Source organism: Prionailurus bengalensis, chromosome A2 (assembly GCF_016509475.1).
Source record: "Prionailurus bengalensis isolate Pbe53 chromosome A2, Fcat_Pben_1.1_paternal_pri, whole genome shotgun sequence".
NCBI lineage: Eukaryota > Metazoa > Chordata > Mammalia > Carnivora > Felidae > Prionailurus > Prionailurus bengalensis.
The window spans coordinates 123840392-123866354 of NC_057348.1; the positions used below are offsets into that span (position 1 = coordinate 123840392).

At 38.1% G+C, this 25963-nt stretch overlaps 1 protein-coding gene across 7 annotated transcripts in view; it reads left to right on the forward strand.

Annotated features, from left to right (window-relative positions):
- Positions 1 to 25963, forward strand: part of BBS9 (Bardet-Biedl syndrome 9) — a 448656-nt gene that overhangs the window by 372018 nt on the left and 50675 nt on the right. For all 7 annotated transcript variants that reach the window (XM_043589232.1, XM_043589229.1, XM_043589227.1 and 4 more), the window contains one exon: positions 10714 to 10936. In XM_043589232.1, coding sequence (XP_043445167.1) covers positions 10714 to 10936 — 223 coding nt within the window. The remainder of the gene's footprint in view (positions 1 to 10713; positions 10937 to 25963) is intronic.

The following is a 25963-nucleotide window of genomic DNA, read 5'->3' on the forward strand; positions in this document are numbered from 1 at the left end:
ACTCATCACAACCAGTGCGCTCCTTAATTCCCATAACCTATTTTACCCATCTCCCTACCTACCTCCCCTCTGGTAACCATCAGTTTGTTTGCTATACTTAACAGTTTGTTCCTTGGTCTGCCTCTTTTTCCCCCCCCTTTGATAATTTGTTTTGTTTCTTAAATTCCACATGACTTTTGTGGCTTAGGAAAATATTTGCTAGCTCCATCCACGTTGTTGCAAATGGCAAGATTTCATTCTTTTTTTATGGCTGAATAATATTCCATTACATATATATACTATGTCTTCTTTATTCATTCATCAGTCGATGGACACTTGGGCTGCTTCCATAGTTTGGCTATTGTAGATATGCTACTATAAATATCAAGGTGCATATATACCTTTGAATTAGTGTTTTTGTATTCTTTGGGTAAATACCTACTACTGCAATTGCTGGGTCATAGGGTAGTTGTGTTTTTAACTTTTCAAGGAACCTCCATGCTGTTTTCCAGAGTGGCTGCACCGGTTTGCATTCCTGCCAACAATGTAAGATGGTTCCCATTTCTCCACATCCTTGCCAATACCTGTTGTTTCTTGTGTTGTAAATTTTAGCCATTCTGACAGGTATATGATAATATATCATTGTAGCTTTGATTTGTATTGCCCTAATGGTCAGTGATGTTGAGCATCCTTTCATGTATCTGTCAGCCATCTGTATGTCTTCTTTGGAAAAATGTCTTTCATGTCTTTGAATGGAAGAAGATATTTGCGAATGACATATCTGATCAAGGGTTAGTACCCAAAATATATAAAGAAGTTATAAAAATCAACACCAAAATTGAATAATCCAAGTAAAAAGTGAATAGAAGATCTGATCATACTGTAGTTTCACTCTTATCCAACTTTTTCAAAGTTAAGTGTAACTTATATTTTGTATTCCTGCCTACCTGTGTTGGATTCTATACTAGAAAATGCTGACAAATTTGACTTATTTATTTCACATAGCACTGGAATGAACTCAAACTATATATCCATATATATATATACCAAGTAAAAAGTGAATAGAAGATCTGATCATACTGTAGTTTCACTCTTATCCAACTTTTTCAAAGTTAAGTGTAACTTATATTTTGTATTCCTGCCTACCTGTGTTGGATTCTATACTAGAAAATGCTGACAAATTTGACTTATTTATTTCACATAGCACTGGAATGAACTCAAACTATATATCCATATATATATATATTGATTTTCCACAAAACTGAAGGGAAGTTACCTTATTATGTAGACAAGTATAAAGACATTCTATCTTGAATAACTTATTGACAGATAATTCTTGATGTTATTCTAGGAAGGGGGTTAAAACAAAATCATTCCAAAAGCACTTTACCTGTAATTCTCTCTAAATTTTGTTTTCTGGATCAGTATATTTTGTATACATTCTTATGTTATTAGTTGAGTGAAAATTACTTGAAGGTAGGATCCTTATCTGATTCACCTTTTTTTTAACCTCACAATATTTAGTACAAAGTCTTGTATCAGTGGGCTCTGAATAAATATTTTTAAAGTAAATAAATGACTGTATGGACTCAAATTCGTATTTTATTTTTTATTTTATTTTATTTTTAGTTTTTTTTTTAACGTTTATTTTTGAGACAGAGAGAGACAGAGCATGAACAGGGGAGGGGTAGAGAGAGAGGGAGACACAGAATCTGAAACAGGCTCCAGGCTCTGAACAGTCAGCACAGAGCCCGACGCAGGGCTCGAACTCACGGACCGTGAGATCATGACCTGAGCCGAAGTCGGACGCTTAACCAACTGAGCCACCCAGGCGCCCCTGAAATTAGTATTTTAGTAAATGGACAAAGACATTTAAAGTTAGGATCAATATAGTGATAAACATACCATCTCGTAAATAATTACTATTGAACTTTGAGATTTGTGTTGCTGTATTTCTGTGATCATTGTGAAAAATGACACTAACACTGAATCTTGTGCCACTCATTAACTTCAGATAACATTCTAGATACCTTTTCTCCAGACTTCTCCAGAATTGTTTGAAAGAAAACAGAAACCTAGTATATGGACCTTCTTGTAGCTGTTTCAGATTTATTGGTGGCCTTGACTAAGAAAGAAGTAGGTAGTCACAACTTAAAATAGTGAAGCTACTGGGTGGTTTTGAAAAATCCGAACTAATTAAATGGAGGAGACAAAAACAAAGAAAAGGGTCCTGTACTTCTCACACTTAAATCAGTGGTTTCATGTATTGTTGGACATTTTCTCCTGAGTTTGGTCATTCCTTGTTCTTTGTTCTTTGATATTGTTAAGAACACAGCATCATCAGGGGAGAAGTTGATGCCTTTGTTCACATGTTCTTCTCTTGTCCTAGCTTTGTTAAATTTTCCCCAGATTCCATCAGATACATGGGTACTTAGGGAGTCTATAACCCCACGTGTCTTATGATTCTTTAATGGGGTGGCTGCTTCAGGTATTCTTAATAGTGAGTCCCTGAAATGACTATAATTCAGAGTCATCAGATTCAAATCTGACCATTGTTATGTTTTCAGGGGACATGGTGTCCTAAGACTAGTCCTACATGTCAGTTTCAGTAGTTTATGCAGGTGCTAAAGCTTTGGTGGTCTCTTCTATAAGTTTGACCCATCCAAACTGGCATAGATCATACTCAGCAAAATTTTATTTAATCATATGCAGATTATTCATTCACTTGAATCCAGAAGCTGATTTAAATTTTGGTTCTGTGAATGTGTTGTGACCATAAATTTTCTGGGAGAAGACTCATATGATATTTTCTAAAGCCCAGTTTAGTAAAAGGAGCCTAAGGTGATATGATAATAGATTGAAAGACACACAATGAAATAGGAAAGAAGTGCTCTGTAGCATAAGTGATCAAGATTTATTTTTCAATTTTATTATTATTTTTTAGGATAAAAGTAACATTTATTTATACAAGAACAATAAACAAATACACAAATGTATATACCAATCCATCTAAATAACTAAGTATATACCAATCCATCTAAGTAATTGCTTAACTAAGTTAAGCAATTGTGGTAGTTTACAATGTGATCTCAGGCTGATCTCTGAAAATACCACTTGTGTTTTTACTGGATATTATACAAGACATGAATTTTCAATGTAATGTTAGGTAAAAGTTAACAAATTTAATTCTTCTCTGAAACCAACATTCTTTACTTTCTCCCTCCCGTCTCCACCCTTTAGAAGGCTCTCATTTTTTTTTAATGTTTATTAATTTATTTTGAGAGAGAGAAAGAGAGAGATTAAGAACAGGGGAGGGGCAGAGAGAGGGAGAGAGAGAATCACAAGCAGGTTCCATCTTGGGATGGAGAGCCGGACACAGGGCTGGAACTCATGAACTGTGAGATCATGACCTGAGCCAAAATCAAGAGTCAGACACTTAACCAACTGAGCCACCCAGTGGCCCACAAGTCTCTCATTTTTGACATGGAACCATATAAAGCTCTGTTCTGTCTTCTTCAAAATCTAGAGCATAAAAGGCAGATAAAAGCGGGGGATAAAAGGCAGGGGGTTAGAGCCCTGCAGTCCTGGATTCTGTCACAACTCTTCCTTTTAATAACTGTGTCATTCGCAGTGAAATACCTCATATCTAGACCATTAGCTGGAAGTTGTAATGCCTGCCTTCATAGGATAATAGTAAGAATTAACCAAAATATATTTGTAAAATTTTCAGCACATTTTCTAGCACATAAGAAATTTTTACTATTGTTCCTCTTGTTGCTACTATTTTTGGGGCTATTTGCATATTTGCAGGAACCAGCCCAGATTAGGTACCTTTTAGAGAGAACTCTTACAAGTAAGAATGATAGTATGGAATTAAGTACATACAATTGCCAAATATGTCTGAAATCTATGAGCATCTGCCAAGGAAAAACCATCTTCTGGGTTTTAACTGATAGGGAAACCAAAACCTAGAGAACTAAAATAATTTTCCCAGAAACAAACAGCTTGTAAGGAAAGGTGTCACAATTCAGCTTAGGTCTTCTGACTTCTAATCCAATGCATTTTTCATGATCCATGCTGCCTCTTAAGTGGAAAGTTTAAGCAAGCATAAGTCATTAGCGAGAGGTGGTATAAGTGAAGGGTCTGTGATGCATGCTAGGCTAATGACTTCAGTGGGAAAAGCAGCCTCACAGTCAGGACTTACCTTCTTGGGCCTCCAGTGTCTCCTATCACTAATTTGTAAGCTTTTCTGTGCCTTAAAAAACATGATTTTTATGTATTTGTTTCTAGTTATTTTCAGTAGGACAATTGGTCAAAATGATCTAATCTACCATTGCCAGAGCAACTTTCTTCTGGAATCTTCATTATCAATCTATTTGATTTTCCAGTCTTAATGTTTGTGTTTTGTTTTGTTTTGTAAATTCCTTCTGAATAGTGCTTGTTGATCAGGAGCTTTTCCTGAAGCAAACATTAGTGCTTAGTGAAGGTGTTTGGCTACTTGGGACATCACTGATGTTTTGTTTTGTTTTGTTTTAAAACTGAACATTGTCTATCTGGGATCAAGTTTTATGGTAATTCATGTAATCTACCGTATATAGCATTGGAGTCAGAATGGGAATACCAATCAAATGCAAAACATAAGCTTAAACAAACAATCAGAGTACCTTGGTTTGAAGCAGTCTTGTGCTTTCTGCTTGTATTCCAGCTAAACTCTATGAAGGTTACTTGTCTTCTGTTCATCAAAGAATTTTTAGATTGTCATCCATTAGGAAGCAATGTGCTTCATTTTTCACAAAGCAGTGGTGATAAGCCCAGTACCCTGTTTTACTTTTGTTTGAAATGTGAATTAGACTTTTACAGCTTTTGAATCATGTCAAGGAAGTAGAGAACTCCAAATGTCCAATAAATCACTTCAGATTAAAATTTTAAAAGAATGATATTGGGGAATGTTTCATTTTATTGGTGATGGGTTGAAAATTTAAAGCTGATTTTTTGCAAAGCTTTATTTTACAAAAACTGTTGAATATAATAATGTGAAATTTATTAAGATGCCATAGAGGCCATATAGCTTGGTATCTTTTTTTTTTTTTTTTTTTAATTCTTGAAGGTTTGTGTTCATTATTTGGTCATTTTTCCCTGTTTTTAAAAATTCCAGTATAGTTAACATTCAGTGTTACATTAGTTTCAGGCATACAATATAGTGTGATTCAGCAATTCTAGACATTGCTCATTGCTCATCACAATAAGTGTGCTCTTAATCCCCTTTTATTTTATTGTGTTTTAGTTTCAAAGAGCTGTTTTACTTTTCAGGGTAAATAGCTCAACATTTTGAGCCCTCTGCATGAGAGAAAGATTCACTGAATATAATCTATTCTTTGGAAATAAACTGAACCCAGATAAATCCTGAAAAATTCTCTCATCTTCCAGAATGTATAATTTACAAGTATAGCACTAAATTTTGTTTGTACCTCAATTTGCAATGACCCTTCCTGTGATTATCTTTAGGGTATCTTGGCTAAGTATGAAACTCTACAATATAGCACAAAGTAATAATGACCATAAGACTCCATAGAGCAATCATAAATACCAAAGACTTTTCCTTGTGCACCCTTTACATCTTTTCAAGAGGAAATTTACTTCTCTTTGATATAGTTCTCTTTTTCAGATAAATGAATATGATGTAAAGGTTATCTTACCTTCAAATGTATAATGTAAGACAAGCTATTTCTGAGAGTTTTCTCTCCTCAGCTGAAATCTGGGCTATAGCTGCATAATCTCCATTTGCTCCTTTAGACAGATCTCCTTTTTTTTACATTTCCTCTCTCCCTTAGAACTGACTGTGTGCACATTTGGTGATGGGGTTTTGTGGTATTTCCCCCTATACTACTATAGTTAAGGATATGGTAGTGCTTCTGTTATAAACATACATTTGCAGAAGTTTGTAATTTGAATAAAAGTTTAAAGATGTTACTTTGAATATTGGACTTCAGTGGTGTGTTTGTATTTTCTGATTTTTTTAAAGTAGGATTGAATATGCATACTTTTTTCATAGTATCTTCCACTTACGATTTCAGAGTGCCTTACCATTCACATAAGATTGGGATGGCAAATAGTGTTATTCCTGTTTTATGGTGATCTCAGATGTAGCCCACAGAGATTAAGTGATTAACCTAAGGTCTTACAGAGAAGGGTAAGTTGAGGTGAAGGAGGTGAAGTTGGAACCTAGAAACCTAGAGGCAGCTGTCTTCAACCCAATTGTTTTAATACACAGGTGGTAGGAGAATACTCTTCTGGTTTAATTTTTTCTTTGGTTACTTTGGTTGATACCCTAGGAAATTAACTTTACAAATGTGGTCAAACTTTCTGCTTCTCACTATTTCTCATAAACCGCTTGCTTGTGCTGGTGTTTAGGCACAGTGACCAGGGCAGACTAGCAGAGCAGTTAGAGCAGAAGTTGGAAATTCAGCAGTGGCTGCCTGCTCTCTGGATAGCAAAAAGTGTAGCTCAGTTGACTGTCTTCAGTCAGGAGGAGGAACAGAGAAGAGAAGCCAAGGCCTTGAATTTACAAAGCTGACTCATAGAAATGAGGCATCATCTGGTACAGAGAGGCATCTGGAACCAGCATGGGGTATAGCAGCCCCAACACAGGCAGGTGAAACATGAAAACTGAGCACTGGGAAACCATGTTGGCGGATGTGTGCAGCAGACAACTTGGCATTAGAGAAGTCAGACAGCAGGGCCACATCTGTTGGGTCCAGTTCCGTGGAGGGCATTTGGCAGGGGTAAGGCAGCCCGGTCCATAAAGGAGTAACTTTGTAAGCAGGCTCCCAATGTAGGGGCTCAGGTAGAAAGGGCTAAGACAAAAATGAAGTTACCATATGGGGTTGAGCCTAGTCCTTGGGAACAAAGGAAAATCCAAATTATCAATATTAGACTAGATAAAGTAAGCACCAAAAACCTGGTAAATAAATTAATTTCTAATACCGACATGGATTATAAAGAAGATAAAACAGAGTAACGTGCGTTTAAATTTATTTATTGACACATTATTCACACGTTAATTAATTAGTTTAACTTCCCACCTGCTATTGTTTTCTAAAAACCACACATGGGATTTGAGAAGTAAAATCAAATCAGTTCTTACTAAAGAGCACATGCTTAGCAGTTTCTCCCCTTCTAGATAACTTTTAGCACAATTTTCCCAAAGTTAGGATTTTCTTTCACTGTCACAGTTAGAAGAGGGAAAATATTAGTACAATTGATACTCAACTGTAAAGGATACAGAGTAGGTATGTGCATGGTGTCTGTGTGTGTGTGTGTGTGTGTGCCTGTGTGTGTGTGTGTGTGTGTTTAGGCGTTAAGACTGAATATTAGACTTGTCAATTTAAGAGCTATAAATAAAAGTGGTGGATTCAAACACCAAAAATATGGTTAAAATAGCTTACCTTTAAGGTACTTCTCACACTGGAAGATTATGCATTTCCACATAGTTCTGGTTCACATTTCCTGAGGTAAGTATGCTACATGTTTGATCGTTGAATTATCACTGTATTTTTATTTAATAAAACTCTCATTTCAAAGGCTCTTCATTTGTGTCATAAACTTTCCTTTTATTATCATATTTGAGTTTATGTAGCAATATAGTCCTTCCAAATAATAATCTTATATTTTAGTAGCAATCCTTCTAAAAAGTATTGGCATCGTGCCTCATTATATTAAAGAAATAACCATGCCAAATACCTAAACATGGCATGGTTTTTGACTTGATCTGCAAGTTGGCAGTAAGAAAGAAAATTCATAGTACCTCCATGTTAACTAAATGCCATATCTATTTAAATGATCTAATATGCTACTGTAAGTTACGTATGAAAATAGTAGTTTGCTTAAACAAATAGTCTATAAAATTGTAGGAACTGTTTCAGTGCTGAAATGACCACAGAGCACACAAATGCCAAATTATATGCAAAAGATCTTTCCTTCTTATACTCCAGAGGTCTTTGTCAATGGCTCTGAAAGAACTTGAAAATATGTCCTCTCAGATGACATCTGGTTTACTATTTTGTCTTAATTCGCCTTTTCCCATTATCATTGAAATACAAATTCCATTTTAGATATTTGTCTAGATTTTGGTAGTTGTATAGAGATGCCTTTGTGGTAACTACTGGTTTATTATTTAGTGGTTTGGAGTAGGAAGCTGTTTTTACAGTCTTTGACATCTCTTGAAAAGATATTCAAGATGAGTGTAAAGTAATTAATTTGTATCCTAGTTTGCCTAGCAGTGTCTATAATGGGTCAGTAAAGTAAAATACCTTGATTTCGGCAATTAGTAGGGAGTTCTTCAGTGGACATGTATAGAGTCTGCCCTTAGGTCTAAAGAACCAACTGCAAAAGCCTAGAAGGAAGATGTGTGGCAAGTATGAAAAAGGTCTAGAGTTTAGTTTTCTGGTCACTCATTGTGAATCAAGAGTTGATACAGTTGCCAAGAGAGCAGAGACAACCAGAGGCCAGGCTGGCAGGGAGAATTGCCTGTAAATGGGAAGGATGGCTATTTCCTAACCTGGACTCCCATCCTTAGCCTGTTGTCTTGGGGTCAGTTTAGGGTTCTCTAGTTAGCTGTATAAATTTTTTAAGTGTTTAAAATTGGAGCTCATTCAAAGACAAGTGGTCAGGATGGAGAGAAAACTTGAAACCATGTTTATATTAGGAAGAGCTGGAGGAACTGAGGCTGTTTATTCTGGAGGCGAGGGTACAGAACTGCTGTCTTCACAGATATAAAGGGCTGTCATGTAGAAGAGAGGTTAGATTTATTGTGCATGGCTCTGGAGGGTAGACTAAGGGCCAATGGGGCAGATTTTGGCTCGGTATAAGAATAGCTTTCTGCTGGTTACACATGTCCCTGGAAGTAGTGAACTGCCTCCAAAAGTTGTAATTTTGGACTGTGTGAAGACAACCATGCCTAGACAGATGGTTGCTATTGTATATGGGGTCCTAGGAAAACCCCACAAGACTGGACTAAAGATCTCCAAAGTCCTCCCAGCTCTAATATCCTAGTTCTCTATCTTACCATGTCTCTCTCTGTCTAGCTAACATATTTCTTTTTTTTTAACGTTTATTTATTTTTGAGACAGAGAGAGACAGAGCATGAATGGGGGAGGGTCAGAGAGAGGGAGACACAGAATCTGAAACAGGCTCCAGGCTCCGAGCTGTCAGCACAGAGCCCGACGGAGGGCTTGAACTCACTGACCGCGAGATCATGACCTGAGCCGAAGTCAGCTGCTTAACCGACTGAGCCACCCACGCACCCCTTTATTTCTTGATCACCCTCTGTTTATTAAACATAGTGCTAGGGGTATGGAGAATGCCAGGCACTCTGGTGGGGAAACCAAATACACAGCCAGCCACCACAGCACAGGGTAAGGAATAACCTAATCCAATTTGCGTATTTGAAAGACAGCTCTAGCCAATAAGGTTGAGGATGGAGCAATGCAAATAGTACATCTCTGTGGCTGGGTGGGGCGTGGGGAGGGAAGTGGGGAGGGCGAGGAGGGTGGAAGGAGGTCGGGGGGAGTTTTCTTTCTGAGTCTCAGGTTTCTCACCTCTTATATAAGGGGCTTGGACTATTCTGTAGCATTCTGTGTGAATAAATTCACTCAATGTCTTCCTCTGTATTTTCATTTTGATTGTCAGGCCTGTGGAGCTCAGGTTTTGCCAACCTCTGGGTATAAATGGAGTCACATTGGCAATAATACCCAGATTTCACTCGTGCTTTCATATTCCCACTCGTGCTGTTTAGGACCTACAGACCTCTATAAAAGTTGTACCTGGCTGTCTCTAGGACCCCCCAGGGATGTGCAATGGGAGCTTATAGCCGACCCCTCCTGCTTCTTGCCCTGTTGTTATCTGAACCCACCTGCGGGTGGTTCCTCCTCATGCCAGTTCTGCCAGTGCTGATACCCTCTATGATCACGAAAGGGCCCTGCCCAACATTGTTATTCCTAGAATTACAGCCTTCATGGTGCTAAAGGGACACTGTATTTCTTGAGGTTTTCATTGTAGCACAGCCATATGGTCCCAGCAGAAGTGGGGTAAATGTCCCACGTTCTCACTTTCTGTCACTTTCTGTCACCTGGGCAGTGAAGTGGGACTAGATAGGCTTGTGTCTCACAAAATCTCCCTTGAAATAAACTCTTCTGGTTTCTGCCTACAACCCCAAGGCTGTGGGACCAATAGCTGTGAGAGACGCCAGGATTTTCTCTACATTCCAGGTTCCCCCAAGATATTCAGAGGACCTCCCTGTCCTGGCCAGTACTCTTTCAGCAGAAAGATAAGGCAAAATGAAGTATAATCCTGGCAGCTTCAGGATCCAGGTCATCAATCATACCTATACCTGGGATTATTATTATTGTTATTTATTATGTCTGGCACAGGGCTAAATGCTTTTCATATAGCATCTCATTTAATCACCCCAGCCTTTGGAGCTGCAGACTAATATTAGTATCCTCATTTGTAGATAAGGATGTGACTAAGAGGAATTAAGTAACTTGCTCCTGATCAAGCAGCTGTTAGAGCTAGAATTCAAAACCAGCCTGGTATGAAATATTCCAGAAACCAAACTCTCAACAGGTCCCTAACACTCGGACGTAAACACTCAATCTTCTAACTTGATGAACAGTAAGTGCCTACTTTGCTCATTTGTCATCTTTGCCTAAATTCAAAATCGGCTCTTGTATCTAGGGCTGGGAAGAAACAGTGGATGCTGCCATTTCCCACCTCTTGAAGACTTGCCTCTCAAAGAGTTCAAAGGAGCAGGCTTTGAACCTCAGCAGCCAGCTGAACATACCCAAAGACACAAGCCGACTAAAGAAACATATCACCTTGCTCTGTGATAGATTAGCCAAAGGTGGACGGCTCTGCTTAAGTACGGATGCGGCAGCCCCACAGACCATGGTCATGCCAGGTAAGAGCTTCATCCATGCTCCCTAAACACAACTACTTTACTCAAATTAAAGGAATGCGCCTGAGGTTGTATTTGGGGTTTACATTTCATATTAAAGTGATGATAGCCAAGAAAATTGCTTTCACATTTCCCCTCAGATATCCCAGGGTAACCACTTGGATAAATATTCCTGGGGTATTTGCTTGCTAGACATTTCTAGAATGGTATGTCTTTTTTCTTCCCTCTGTTTTTAAATATATGAGCCATTTTGTTTTGCTTCTAACCAATAAAAAGTGGATTAGCGAATAAAACTATTTTTAAGGAGAAGTTTTACTAAATGTGGTCTCGCGATACCATATTTCATAAATGTAAATAGCATAATACAAGCACTTAATGTAATCCAGATGAGTCCTATCCCTTCTGGTGTTTGCTTGGATTGTGGTCATCAGAATAAAGGGGAAGAGACAAAGAAAAAGACTGGGATCAGGAGATGTGAACAGGCTCCAGAGTCATGGCACCTATAAGTCACGGTAGAGAGAGACACAGCTTGCCCTACCAGGAGCAAAGTGATGGCCGTGGTCATCCAAGTCAGCTCTTCCCATGGTCAGAGGGGCTAAGCAATCAATGGTGGTGTACTTGTGTCCCTCATAGGCAGCAGCTCCCACGTCCTGCTTCCCTCATGGTGTCTGTCTTTATGGCAACAACAAAGGACTTCAAATATATAAATGAATTAAATGCAGTAGCTGTAGTATCTATTTCCTTCTAAAGCAAGCGCCCTAGTATCAGAGAGAAGTGTTGTGGTTTTCTCTTCTTCCTTCTTTCAAGTATTATGTGCTCCTTCCCACCCCCATGCTGATGCCCTTCCTCTCGCTTCCTTTTTCCCTCAATCAGCATTCCTAGAAGTAAAAAGGAACGCAAACGAAAACCTAAAAAGATAAACATAGAGACAGCATAGCATAATCTAATAAGCACAGACTCTGGAGGCAGACAGACCAGTGTTTGGGTCCTGCCTTTATCCCTTACTACTTATATGACCCTGGATATGTTAGTTAACTTTCCAGAGTCTTAGTTTCTTCCTTGTGAAAGGGGTGTAATAATACCTCCCTTGTCACTGGGGCCTTAGATGTTTGTCAAGTGCCTAGCACGATGTCTGGAATAGAGACACGCTCAAAAAATAAAGCTATAATTATTACCATTGTAATATTTAATTATTACCTGTTTTTTTAAGTTTTATTTCTTTAAGTAATTTCTACACCCAACATGGGGCTCAAACTCACAACCTGAACATCAGGAGTTGCACGCTCCAATGGAGCCAGCCAGGTGCCCCTTAATTATTACCATTGTGATATATATGTAATTCAGCCTGTAAATTTGGGGGTGGGAAAATAGCTCATTTGGGGTCATGGGTTTCTATATTCTATGATTTGAAATATTTGAAAAAAATTTTTAATGTTTATTTTATTTTATTTTATTTTTTATTTATTTATTTTTTTTTATGAAATTTATTGACAAATTGGTTTCCATACAACACCCAGTGCTCATCCCAAAAGGTGCCCTCCTCAATACCCATCACCCACCCTCTCCTCCCTCCCACCCCCCATCAACCCTCAGTTTGTTCTCAGTTTTTAACAGTCTCTTATGCTTTGGCTCTCTCCCATTCTAACCTCTTTTTTTTTTTTTTTTTCCTTCCCCTCCCCCATGGGTTCCTGTTAAGTTTCTCAGGATCCACATAAGAGTGAAACCATATGGTATCTGTCTTTCTCTGTATGGCTTATTTCACTTAGCATCACACTCTCCAGTTCCATCCACGTTGCTACAAAAGGCCATATTTCATTTTTTCTCATTGCCACGTAATATTCCATTGTGTATATAAACCACAATTTCTTTATCCATTCATCAGTTGATGGACATTTAGGCTCTTTCCATAATTTGGCGATTGTTGAGAGTGCTGCTATGAACATTGGGGTACAAGTGGCCCTATGCATCAGTACTCATGTATCCCTTGGATAAATTCCTAGCAGTGCTATTGCTGGGTCATAGGGTAGGTCTATTTTTAATTTTTTGAGGAACCTCCACACTGCTTTCCAGAGCGGCTGCACCAATTTGCATTCCCACCAACAGTGCAAGAGGGTTCCCGTTTCTCCACATCCTCTCCAGCATCTATAGTCTCCTGATTTGTTCATTTTGGCCACTCTGACTGGCGTGAGGTGATACCTGAGTGTGGTTTTGATTTGTATTTCCCTGATAAGGAGCGACGCTGAACATCTTTTCATGTGCCTGTTGGCCATCCGGATGTCTTCTTTAGAGAAGTGTCTATTCATGTTTTCTGCCCATTTCTTCACTGGGTTATTTGTTTTTTGGGTGTGGAGTTTGGTGATCTCTTTATAGATTTTGGATACTAGCCCTTTGTCCGATATGTCATTTGCGAATATCTTTTCCCATTCCGTTGGTTGCCTTTTAGTTTTGTTGGTTGTTTCCTTTGCTGTGCAGAAGCTTTTTATCTTCATAAGGTCCCAGTAATTCACTTTTGCTTTTAATTCCCTTGCCTTTGGGGATGTGCCGAGTAAGAGATTGCTACGGCTGAGGTCAGAGAGGTCTTTTCCTGCTTTCTCCTCTAAGGTTTTGATGGTTTCCTGTCTCACATTTAGGTCCTTTATCCATTTTGAGTTTATTTTTGTGAATGGTGTGAGAAAGTGGTCTAGTTTCAACCTTCTGCATGTTGCTGTCCAGTTCTCCCAGCACCATTTGTTAAAGAGGCTGTCTTTTTTCCATTGGATGTTCTTTCCTGCTTTGTCAAAGATGAGTTGGCCATACGTTTGTGGGTCTCGTTCTGGGGTTTCTATTCTATTCCATTGGTCTATGTGTCTGTTTTTGTGCCATGTTTATTTTATTTTTGAGAGAGAGACAGACAGAGCATGAGCAGGGGAGAGGCAGAGAGAGAGGGAGACACAGAATCTAAAGCAGGCTCCAGGCTCTGAGCTGTCAGCACAGAGCCCCATGCAGGGCTCAAACCCACCAACCATGAGATCATGACCTGAGCCAAAGTCAGATGCTTAACCAATGAGCCACCCAGTTGCCCCTGATTTGAAATATTTTTTACATTACTTACGCATGGACAGAACCTAACTTTTATTCCAAAAGAATATTTTTAATATGACATTTCAGAATAGAAATGTCTTTCCACCTAGAAACAGTTCTAATACAGTTTATCTTAATCTAGGCCCTCTCCATCTTGCCCTTGTTAACATCATCCTAACTAGTCCTTTGGCCTCTACTCATCTGTCTTCTGTCCACTATTACAGATTTATTTTCATAAGAAATAAATATTTAGGTTTAATGAGATAGTAAATGAAAAACATTTACTATGATCAGCACTCAGTACATGGCTTTCTCTCCTTCCTTGCTGATTGGAAAAACAAAGGAGGCTTGAGGGAGAGGGACAAATATGTGAAAGAGAAAACTGAAGAAAGAGATGGGATCAGCCCCTGATTGGCTGGCACATCTATAGAAGCCTCAGCAGCCCTGCCTTCTGTTCCCCACCTTCCTGTCTCCCTGTCTGAGCCTCTTTAGAAACAGCCATTAGGATGCCAGTGACAATGCTGTTAGCAAAGACCTGCATGCCTGGAGAGAACACATGCTCCCTTAGTCACATTTGTTGATTATGGAACTTTAGTCATTTGTTTAAATAACCAGGTGTAGAAACAGCTTGAGAGCTGTGTCCATATAAGCCCTTGATGCAAAATTTTTGAATATGTGGAGGGAAGGGGCAGAGGAAAGGAAGAGGAGAAGGGAGGGAGAAATGAAGAAATGCAGGAAGATGGAGAATGTATTTGTTCACAAAGTAGGCTCCTGTAAGCCAGGTCTATGCCTCTCATGCCTAGTCTAGCCAAGTTCAGTCCACTGGGGAGGGTTTGGCTTTCTGCTGTGCTGTACTATCATTGTCTTCATTGCTTCTGCTTACCCATGACCCAGTTTTTTACTCTGGTTGAGTGACTCTCTATCCCCACTGGCTTTGATCCAGTCATGGTAGTGAGTTTTGAAAAATTGTTACATCAGTGTTCTTTGTTATTAACATGCTCTATTATTACCTATAATACCTTTCCTCCCTAGAACTTAAATTTTTCACACACTTCTTTCTGTCCTTAGCACATTTCTCAGGTGGAAAAAACGTGTAGGATTATTGCTTTTTATAAACAGAAAATGAAGTTAGGAAAAGCTAAATATCTGATCAGAGTTACATGGTGACCAGAAGGATTAAGTCTAGAATCTAATCTAGCCTACTGTGCTTCCCTCTAGACTACACAGACCATAATGGTACAAATACATTTCTAGCCCAAGCTTTCTCCTGTGTAAGCTGTTCTTGATCTGCCCTTCTTTTCACTTAAATTAGTCCAGCACTGTTGGGGGGTGGGGGGGAAGAGGGCAGAAATAGTTTTACACAGTGTCTTTTCTTTGCTGTGAAGAATATGTTAAAGATTTGTCTTCGCTTGTGGTTTATTTTTATCATCTCCATAGGTGATATGATACCATTATCACAGAGATAATAAGAAATACTGTGTTATTTTCCGCTTCAAGCCAGTAATTATGCAATTTACAGTGTTAGTTTAGTTCATAATAATTGGTTTCAGAATACACGAAGGTAAAGTGGCATATTAGAAAGGAGTGAGTTTCTGAACACACAAGCGCGCGACCATTTTTCACAGACCTGATCTTTTTTTTAAACGCTGGGCAGGAGTGCTCGCTTCGGCAGCACATATACTAAAAGCTGGGCAGGAACTCAGAAATCATCTGGTTCACCTCCCTCACTTAACAGCTGAGGTAACCGAGGCCTAGGAAGATGAAGCGACTTAGTGGCTGGTATTAAAAGTCAGGAGTGTGTGTAATTTTACCATGTTCCTTATTAAATTGCAGATGGATAAACATCTCAGAATAAAAAACTCTTGGTCTTTTCTAGCCTCATGACTTTATGAGCCCGGCACCTTGGATGTGCCCTTTCTTTGCTCCAGTAAAGGCCATGATGACAACATCCTCCCTGGCATCCAGAGTTTGAAAATCTTTCCCACTGGGAATTACCTTGTGGACTTTTTGCCTCACATTTTTTCTGTTTGCCTTTATCAACCTTCAGATTCTCCATCAAGATTTAGCCTATCCCTTTCTGGGTAAATGATTTTTTAAAAATTATTATTATTTTTAAAATTTTTATTGTAGAACCATCAAACTTCCATGCCTCCTGCCTATAGCTCTGGTATTCACATTTTTTTCTGATGGGGAATATTGCACTTCCATTAAATGTCTTCTTTTTAATCTCAGTTGTGTGCATCCCCTTAGAGAAAGAGTCACAGAGGACCAGGGCAGTGTTTTTAAAAAATCTGAATGTGAATGCCTGTAAGTGGCCTAGCTGGCTTCTTATACTTGTTTGTTATCTGCTTGTCCCTGCAGGTGCTTGAAGCTGAGAGATTTGCCTTAGATTACCAGAGGCTTCCTTTTATGACCTCACTGTCTAGTTTGACATTTCAGGGGCTCTAATTATAGCTAAGACTTGATTCCCTTAAGCACATTTATGCAGAACTTAATGCACGTGTGGGTGGGCCTAACTTATGGTATTTGCAGGCAAATCATTTTAACCTCATGAATGCTGGAGCTCTGTATCATTTCTGTATGGGTTTTTAACCTTCATGTGTCTAGGTGATGCTTTGCCCCCCAAGAGGTAGAATGAGTTACTGATGACCCATCAGCTGGAAGCTTGGAGAGCAAATGGTATGGGCCCCACAGCAGGGCAGGTAGAGTAAGCTGGGCAAGAAAAAAGGCTTCAGGGCCATCCAGCCTGGTCAAGTGCCTCAGGGGAATATTCTCTTAACCTGATCAAATGAGTCAGACATTGCAATGGGCCATAGCTTCAGCTGTATTTGGTTTGGCACTTTCGGATTCCTGGACCTCAAGGAAGCTGATTTGGGGTAGGGGGAGAAAACAGTTCTATAAATAAGATGAGCCTTTTCTCAGGTATGGGTCAGAAAACATACTTTGAAATGTGGTATGGACCACCACAAAATTGGTCTCTTGTACGTCTTTACTCTGTTAAGTGGGTAGAAGAAAACGGAGGATAAAAATTTGAATAAGGTATCTATTCTATCCTTTGGGGAAATATATTTAAAACTCCCACTTTTTAGTATTTTAAACTTGAGTTAATGACCTTTTTGCCTTAAAGGTTTGATGTTATTTCAAGGCTTTTTCCTTGAAAAATGACCCATTTCAGTAGTATTTTAAGTTAACTTTCTGAGGTCTCACTTTAATGCTTGGTAAGACATTTGGTGTTTACTTTCATATTGTCAGTGTGATTTAGCTGTTGGTTTTACACTTTATTTGAACTTTTATAGGTTTGAAGTTTTTCATTTAAGAAATTTAGACAAATTCAATATAGGAAAGGCTTCTGGAAAAGTCACTAAATGGCTTCTGAAGCTATTTGTTCGTTTTTTTTTTTTTTAAAGGAGTTCCAAAATGGTAGAATACAGTTGACCCTTGAACAACACAGGTTTGAACTGCATAGGTCTATGTTAACATGGAATTTTATATATATACATATATATACAGTACAGTGCTGGTAATGTATTTTCTCTTCCTTATGATTTTTTAAGGCTTGTTTTCATTTATTTTGAGAGAGATAGTGGGCGGGGGAAGGGCAGAGAGAGAGGGAGACAGAATCCCAAGCAGACTCCGTACCCTTAGCACAGAGCCCAATGCATGGCTTGAACTCAAAAACTGTGAGATCATGACCTGACCCCAAATCAAGAGTTGGACACTTAATGGACTACACCATCCAAGCGCCCCTCCTTATGGTTTTCTTTTCTTTTTTTTTTTTTTTCAACATTTATTTATTTTTTGGGACAGAGAGAGACAGAGCATGAACGGGGGAGGGGCAGAGAGAGAGGGAGACACAGAATCGGAAACAGGCTCCAGGCTCTGAGCCATCAGCCCAGAGCCCGACGCGGGGCTCGAACTCCCGGACCGCGAGATCGTGACCTGGCTGAAGTCGGACGCTTAACCGACTGCGCCACCCAGGAGCCCCTCCTTATGGTTTTCTTAATAACATTTCTTTTCCCCAGCTCACTTTATTGTAAGAATACAGTATATAATCTATACAGCATACAAAATGTGTGCTAGTCAGCTGTTTATGTTTTTGGTAAGGCTTCCAGTCAACCATAGGCTGTTAGTAAGTGTTTGGGGAGTCAAGAGTTATATGTGGATTTTCAGCTGCACAGGGTTCAACCCTCCCAGCCCCTGCATTGACCAGGGGTCAACTGTGCAACTGTGAAGTGGACTTTGTCTTCAAGAGTACATGAGCTAGCTTGGCCCTTTATCAGTTAAGTTGTATAATACAGGAAAAGTTTCTTAGCTTGTTAGCTGCTTGATTTTTTCAACTATAAATAGGAATAATAATGGTACTCTACTGGAGTTTTTAGCCAAATTAAATATGGCAGTACTTGAAAGATGCTTAGTAAGTGCCTGACACAGCAAATTCTCACTAAATGTGAGCTTCTATTAATAATAATTATGAATACTGATGTGAAATCTAAAAGGCACTTGTGAGGACAGAATTCTAGAATTAGAAGAGAAAAATGTGAGATCAGATAGGAAATTTTAAAAAAGAAGAGTGTAAAATTTGCCTTTTTTGAATATTTGTTATAAAGTAACAGTAAATGGCAGTGTTGCGGTTATAACATGAGAGCTTGATACACCAAATAGAACATTCAAAATTGATTAAAGTATGAAAGGTTTGAGACTAATTGCTATCAGAAAAAGACTACCTGAAACTGGAACCAATATTTTACTCTTTTTATTGGGGAAAATAAACAAGGTTTAATTGAAAAATAAGTAAAATTAAAATTTACAGTAAGTTTATTTGTATTTGTATTTTATTTGTCTTTATCATGTATTTGCCAAAACTTATGTTCATGCCTACAATTATGTGCTAATTCTTAAAAACAGCAATGAAAGAATTTTGTTGGGTTTTTCTTTTTGCTTCTTTGTGGCATGTTGGTAGACACGTTTGACCTTAGAATCACCTTTACAAAGAGGGTTTGTTTGTGAGCAGCAGAGGGAGAGGGAGAGAGAGAATCTTTTTTATTTTTTTAATTTTTTTTATTTTCAAATATCCATTTTCTTTTTTTTTTTTTTTTTTTTGAAATTTATTGTCAAATTGGTTTCCATACAGGGAGAAGGGAGAATCTTAAGCAGGCTCCACACCCACTACCTGGTTCCATGATGAGGGGCTCCATCTCACAACCATGAGACCATGATCTGAGCTGAAATCAGGAGTCGAATGCTCCAACTGACAGAGCCACCCAGGAGCCCCAAAGAGGCTTCCTTTTTAGGAAAAAATATCCCAAAGCATCATCCATTTCCCGGGGGGGATGGGGGGGTGGGGAGGGGTCTTTCTTAATTGCTTGATATGCAAATCACTTTCTCCAGAAACATCTATCCTGTCATCTTCTGGTCAATTTTCTTCTCTTGATTAACTGGAATGATTGCCAGATTTTCACTGGTCACTGCCTTGTGTCTCTAATTACATTTTAGCTGTTTTAAATCTTGCATCATTTGCGAGAGTTACAATTTCCCTCTGCAGCCTATTCATGCTGATTTTGCAATAATTTCCAACAGTTGGTGAGAGATGAACCCATGTAAAAGGTGATAGCAGGCGGGATTCATCTAGTGTTAAATGTGGAAAGATATTTGAGGAGAGACTAATTTTATAAGTGGTCTCTTAGTTTTTGAGTGAATATCTTTGTGTTACACTTTTGCTTTTCTGTGACTACTTGGGATCATTAGAACTTCTATAAGGAATAGAATTTACCACCCTGTCTGCCAATTAAATATATAAGAATGTAGATTGTACTAATCTGAACTCAGACCTCATGTGCTAATATGGCATTTCAAAGTGGTGGAGAGAGGGCAAGATGAATTTAAAAATGGTGCTGGGAACTGGCTAACCATTTGGAGAAAAAAAATAGATTGCTTAGCCTATACCATGTGCTACAATACATTTCAGATAGTTAAGAGGTTTAAATGTAAAAAAATGAAATCATAAAACACAGAAGGAAATAAAGGCAGATACCTAGATATGCAGGCAGGATAGGTCTTTCTAAGTAAGTCAGCAAAGGCAGAAAATGAAAGATTGAGCTTCAGCTATATACTTCTCAAAATGTGGTTCAGAAACATATAAACCAAGGTATGTATTAATAGTAATTACTTTGGGTGGTGGAGTTACAAGTACTAAGTATCATTCTCCTCTTTCTTTTCCATATATTGTATACATTTTCCTACTATATGTGTATGTATATATATATATATAACTCATAAGAAGGGACCATGATAGAAAGCAACCGGATAATTGTATCAGAAATGGTGGTAAAGAAAAAACAAGGACTAACTTCATAAATTGGGAAAATTAATGTTTTTTTTATTCCCCAAAGGAAATAAGTTGTTCAAAGGCAATGACCATGTATTTATGGGGTTATTTGTATTTCTGGTATGAGAAATGAACCCAAGTCCCAGCACTCCTTATATAAATGTATGCAGCTAGTTCATGGACTCTGTCTCCATCCTATCTCCTTTCCTGCAACTCCTCTCTGAAAGTAAGCCAAATTATGCCTATTCTTGATCTCTGAGTAATATTTTCACTCTTTCATGAGTGACTTCATAGTTGCTAAATCTGGTGAACACTTTGCCTATAACTCATTTGGCTACTCTGTACCCTTTTACACTGAGACCATTTCGTCGTAACATTTTCGTTCCTTGGCTTTTCTTTCACTATTGGAAACTGTCCCTGTCCCCTTAAGGCCTGTATTTTCCAGTCTGCTTTGTGGCTTCCTGTTGCTTTTTCTGACTCTTGACTATTGGTGTACTGTCTTCATGCTCTCCTGGACAGTCTTATCCAACTACTCCTTGGATTCTATGATTTCTACATTTGGACCTTTCTGTCTGGCCTCTCTTCCAGGATTCACATGTCTCCATCAATACCCCACAGGCCTCTCCACCTGCACATGGCTGAACTCACTTGAACTCCCCTCCTTCTGCATGTCTCATCTCAGTAGATGATGTTACTCAATGTTTAGGCCAGGGGCCTCAAAACAGCTTTGACTCTGTTGCCTTTACTGCCCATGTTCAGTCAGTCACCAAAACGTGATGGTGGCACGTCCTAAATATATCTCCTTTTACTGTCCACACTGCTATTACCTTACTTAATGTCCCTGTGTCCTATTTAGGATCTTAAAATGACCTGCCAGTAGTCTTCTTGTACTAACATTCCTTCATTCTTTTTAGTGCTACCATAAAAAGCAAACATCTTGTGATTATTCATAGCAGCATGATAGCCCCAAAATGGAAGCAATCCAAATATTTATCAGTTGATAAATAGGTAAAAAATATGGCATATCCATATAGTGGAATATTCTTCAGCAATATAAAGAACTACAACATGAATGAACCTTGAAAACATTATGCTAAGTGAAAGAAACCCAGTTAAAAAGACTGCATATTATATACTATATGATTCCAATCATATAAAATGTCCAAAACTGGTAAATTCATAGAGGCAGAAAGCATACTAGTGGTTGCCTAGGGCTGTGGGTGAAGTAGGGGTGGAGAAATGGATAGTGATAACTAAAAGGTACGGGATTTCCTTTGGAGTGAGAAAAATATTCTAAAATTAGGTTGTAGTGATGGCTGCACGGCTCTTTGGATGTTCTAAAAACCGCTGAATATATATTTTAAAAATGTGAATTATATATGTGAATTATATTGTAATAAAATTGTTAAAAGTAACTCATATCTTTAATACACAGATAAAACATGTTTTATAGAGATTTAGGGGATAAGAAGATTAAAAATCACTAATAATCCAACCACCCTGAAATAGATATAAACTCTGCTATATATAAATTTATGTATGTGTATATACATAGATGTATTCTATGTGTGTGTCTGTGTATACATATCTTTCCAATCTTTTTTCTTTGGATATATGTATTTTTTTTATAAAATTGGGTCATACTACACCTATTGCTTTATAACCTACTCTAAAAACTTTCATTATATCATTATTGCACTATTAAATACAATATATTATTTTAATACCTACATAATTAATCAGTTCCCTTTTGTCAAATATACAATTTTTGATTTTAGGATGATAAATAATTATATGTAAATATTTTTGTAGCTAAATCTGTGTGCATCTCTAATGAATTTATAGTTTTCCGTGAATATGAGTTTCTTTGCAAAAATAGGGATCTGGGTATGTTACCTACCTCCTTGAAAATATTCTACAGCACTCTTTAACCTACCACATTAAGTCAAAAGTCATAAGCCTAAAATACAGCATTCTTTATGAAATAGACCAACATTATCCTCCTAGCTGTTATCTCCTGCACTTTTATCCTCAAAATCCTTTACTGATACTGCATCAAATACACTATGCTTTGCAGGCTTGTAGTTTTTCTTGGCTTAGAGAGTCTGTCTTTGGATGGTGGTAAAATTACCACTAACTTCTGAAGACCCAGCTGAAATGATGTTCTACAAAGCATTCCCTAGTCTTCCTGGCACTTCTGTTTTCTATGCTCCTTGGTCTCTGGGCATATGGCTACTATAGTGATTATCATATGGTGCCATGGTTTAATATTTTTACTTCATCCCTCACTCCTGTATTAGTTTGTTGAGGCTGCCATAACAAAACACCATGGGCTGGGTGGCCTCAACAACAGAAATGTATTTTCTCATAGTTCTGGAGATTGCAAGTCCAAGATCAAAGTGCTGGCAGGTTTGGTTTCTCCTGACTTCTTTCTCTTTGGCTTGTAGATGGCCACCTTTTATCTGTGTCCTCACATGGCCTTTTTCTCTGTATGTGTACATTCTTGGTGCCTCTTGCTCCTCTTGTAAGCACACCAGTCCTTTTGGATAAGGGCCCCACCCTTATGACCTCATTCAACTTTAATTACTTCTTTAAAGGCCCAATCTTCAAATACAGCCATATGGGGGGTTAGTGCTTCAATCTGTGAATTCTGGGGAGGTCAAAGTTCAGTCCATAACACTCCCCGATAGGAGGGAAACATGCACAGAAGGCTCAGTATGTTATTCTTCTTTGTGACCTCAGCACCCCACTTATGCCTGGCACATTTATACTTATATAGTTGATGTCCACTATATATTTTTTAAACTTCTTACTTCGAAATAATATAAAATACCTATAATATTTTGAATAGTGGACTCATAGGAAGATGTAGAAATACTGCCTAGAATTCCATGTTCCCTTCATTCAGCTTTCCTTAATAGTGACATTTTATAGAACTGTAGTACAGTATCAAAAATAGAAAATTGACATTGGTTTACTTTACATTTTGAGAATGAATCAGTGGAGCTTTTTATAAAGCGGGTAAGTCTTGAAGTAGGTATAAGTTGTGGACTTTTAAAAAGGGTGGTGGCAGATATTATATATAGAGAGTTAGTGAGGCAAGAAGATGTGGGTCTGTAAGTAAACTGGTGAGTTTCAGATTAGAAATTCAGTCGGGTAGATCAGTAAACACTAATTAATATAAGAACTTGAAAAGCTAGATAAAAGAGATCACACATAATGCAGATGGTAATGGGAGCTATTATAGGTTCATAAGCTGTATGAAGTACTAATATGACAGTGGTATGCAGGATAGGGGAAGCATGACAAACACAGAAGGATACAGATAGTATATCACAGTTTTTAGTTGCCATTGATAAAAATGATTAAGTTGGCAAGTGCATTTTGTTACGGATAATGTGCTTCATTTCAAATATGCTTGAGATGTATCCTTGAAGGGATGTGTGTCAACAGCTGGATGTGAGGAATTCTAGCTTCAGGGAAAGATGGAGGCCTGCAAAGTAGATTTTAGTATCCTGAGCTTAGAGTTCATCATTAAAGCTTTGCAATTGGATGAAACCAAGGGTGTGCATAGGGAGGGAAACACTGGATTTGGGATTTAGCTGCAGAATCACAAATCTGGGAAAAGAAGCTGTTCTGTGGGGAGGAGTGAATTTTAAGCAATTCCAGAAGTGATGCCAATACTCTCAAGGATAGAAGAAGCTCAAGCAAAGATTCTTCCATAATTGGAAGGTACAAGGTAGAAGAAGAAGTTTGTATTTCTTTTCTTGTCCTTCTGTTCAAAAACTATGTTCAGAGGTGTTTGAGGGTCAGGAAGTGGTGGCAAGATGAGAGTGCTAAAATGCAACATTCTTGTTAAATGGGAAACTTTGAAGAGGCAGAGGAATAATCTAGAATATAGGTAGAGTGAATAGAGTTAGTATTTGAGAAGAAATAAGAACCTAGATATAACTTGGGAATATGTGGAGATTTAAAAAAAACAAAAGTTTAATAAAGCCCAGATGCTGAGTAAAGTTTTATAATGTTCTGTGAGAGAGCAGGAAGGGGTGAATGATGAGACAGTGAGTTAAAATGATTTGCAAGAGCCAGTCTGGGAAGGAGAAGTCAGCCATTTAGTAATTATGCAGATACTTGTTTGGAGCCATAATTTTTTCACTTGAAATATTGAGATAACACCTCCTTGTTTTGAAACATCAAAACCTTTCAAAATTGTTTTGAACATCAAACTGTATTGTATAAGGAAAGAAAACATTCAGTTTTTAGTAGGATGCTCCTTCTTATCCATTGTAATAGGGAGTCCATAATGGGATGAATGGAAATTTAGTGCAAGAATATTTGAATCCAGGATTAGAGTTGTATTTGACAGGAGAAGCAATTAAGAGTAACTATAGGGGAAGGTCTACCATCAAAGACCTAACAGAATAACATTCTCCCTGTGTGTACTTAGCAAATACTTGTTGATAGACAAGCTGGCTGGTAACTAATTACAATGTGATGACCAAAGCCTTGTTCTTGGAAGTAGGATTGTTAATACAAGAATAAAATACCAGGGGAGTTTGAGGAATTTCCTTCCTTGCAGATGTTTAAACTAATGTGGATACTCAACAGTCTAAAGATAATTTGGGAAAAACCCTGCCTGAAAGCAGGGGGATAAATTAAAAAACTTTTAAAGCATATCACTATACCTCTGTCTTTAGTCATGTGATATGGATAAATCTGTAAAATGCCCATTTGTACCCTCACCCAGTTATAAATGTGAGCTGTCTTTTCTGATATGAAATATTACAATCGAAAGCCTAACTCTGTGTAATATGTGGCATCTTTAAAAATAACATAGATTGGCCAAAGGAAAAAGTATCTCAATACTCTAGAGCATCCCTCAGGAAGATATTTATCTCTGAGGCATGCATTATTTAAAAAAGAACTTTTCTTACATATTCTATTCATATTTGGGGCTGTTTTGTCTTCAAATATAAGGATGAAAAATGGGCATTTATTCCAGCAGTTGCTAATATGAAGGGATTTCTACAGATTCACCACAAACCGGTAACAGTTTTTCCAGTTTTCTCCCCTCAACTTTTACCCCACCTCAGCTTTTGCTACCCCAGTGACTCTGTCTTCAGCAGTAAGGTGTACTGGTTCACCTCAAAATTATAACAAACATACTTCCTGTTTTCTTCCTTTCAATTTTTACTCCCAATACCCACTATCTGTCCAGGGAAATGCATTTTCAACAATAAGAAGAATACATTTCTTGGGGCGCCTGGATGGCTCAGTCAGTTAAGTGTCCAACTTTGGCTCAGGTCATGATCTCATGGTTCATGGGTTCGAGCCCTGCATCCAGCTCCGTGCTGACACCTCAGAGCCTGGAGCCTGTTTAGGATTCTGTGTCTTCTTCTCTCTCTGCCCCTCCCCTGCTTGCGCTCTGTCTCTCTTTCAAAAAAATAAACATTAAAAAAAATTAGAAAACAAGAATATATTTCTCTCCTTTCAATGTAAATTGATGAATATTATTAAAGTTTTATTTATTTTTCATTTTCCTTTAGATTTTAGGATGGCTGGGTAAAGTATTTCAAGTGCTTAAAAGCAATTCACTCATCAGAGGCTTACATGAGACAGTCACTAAAAGTTATTTTATATCACAT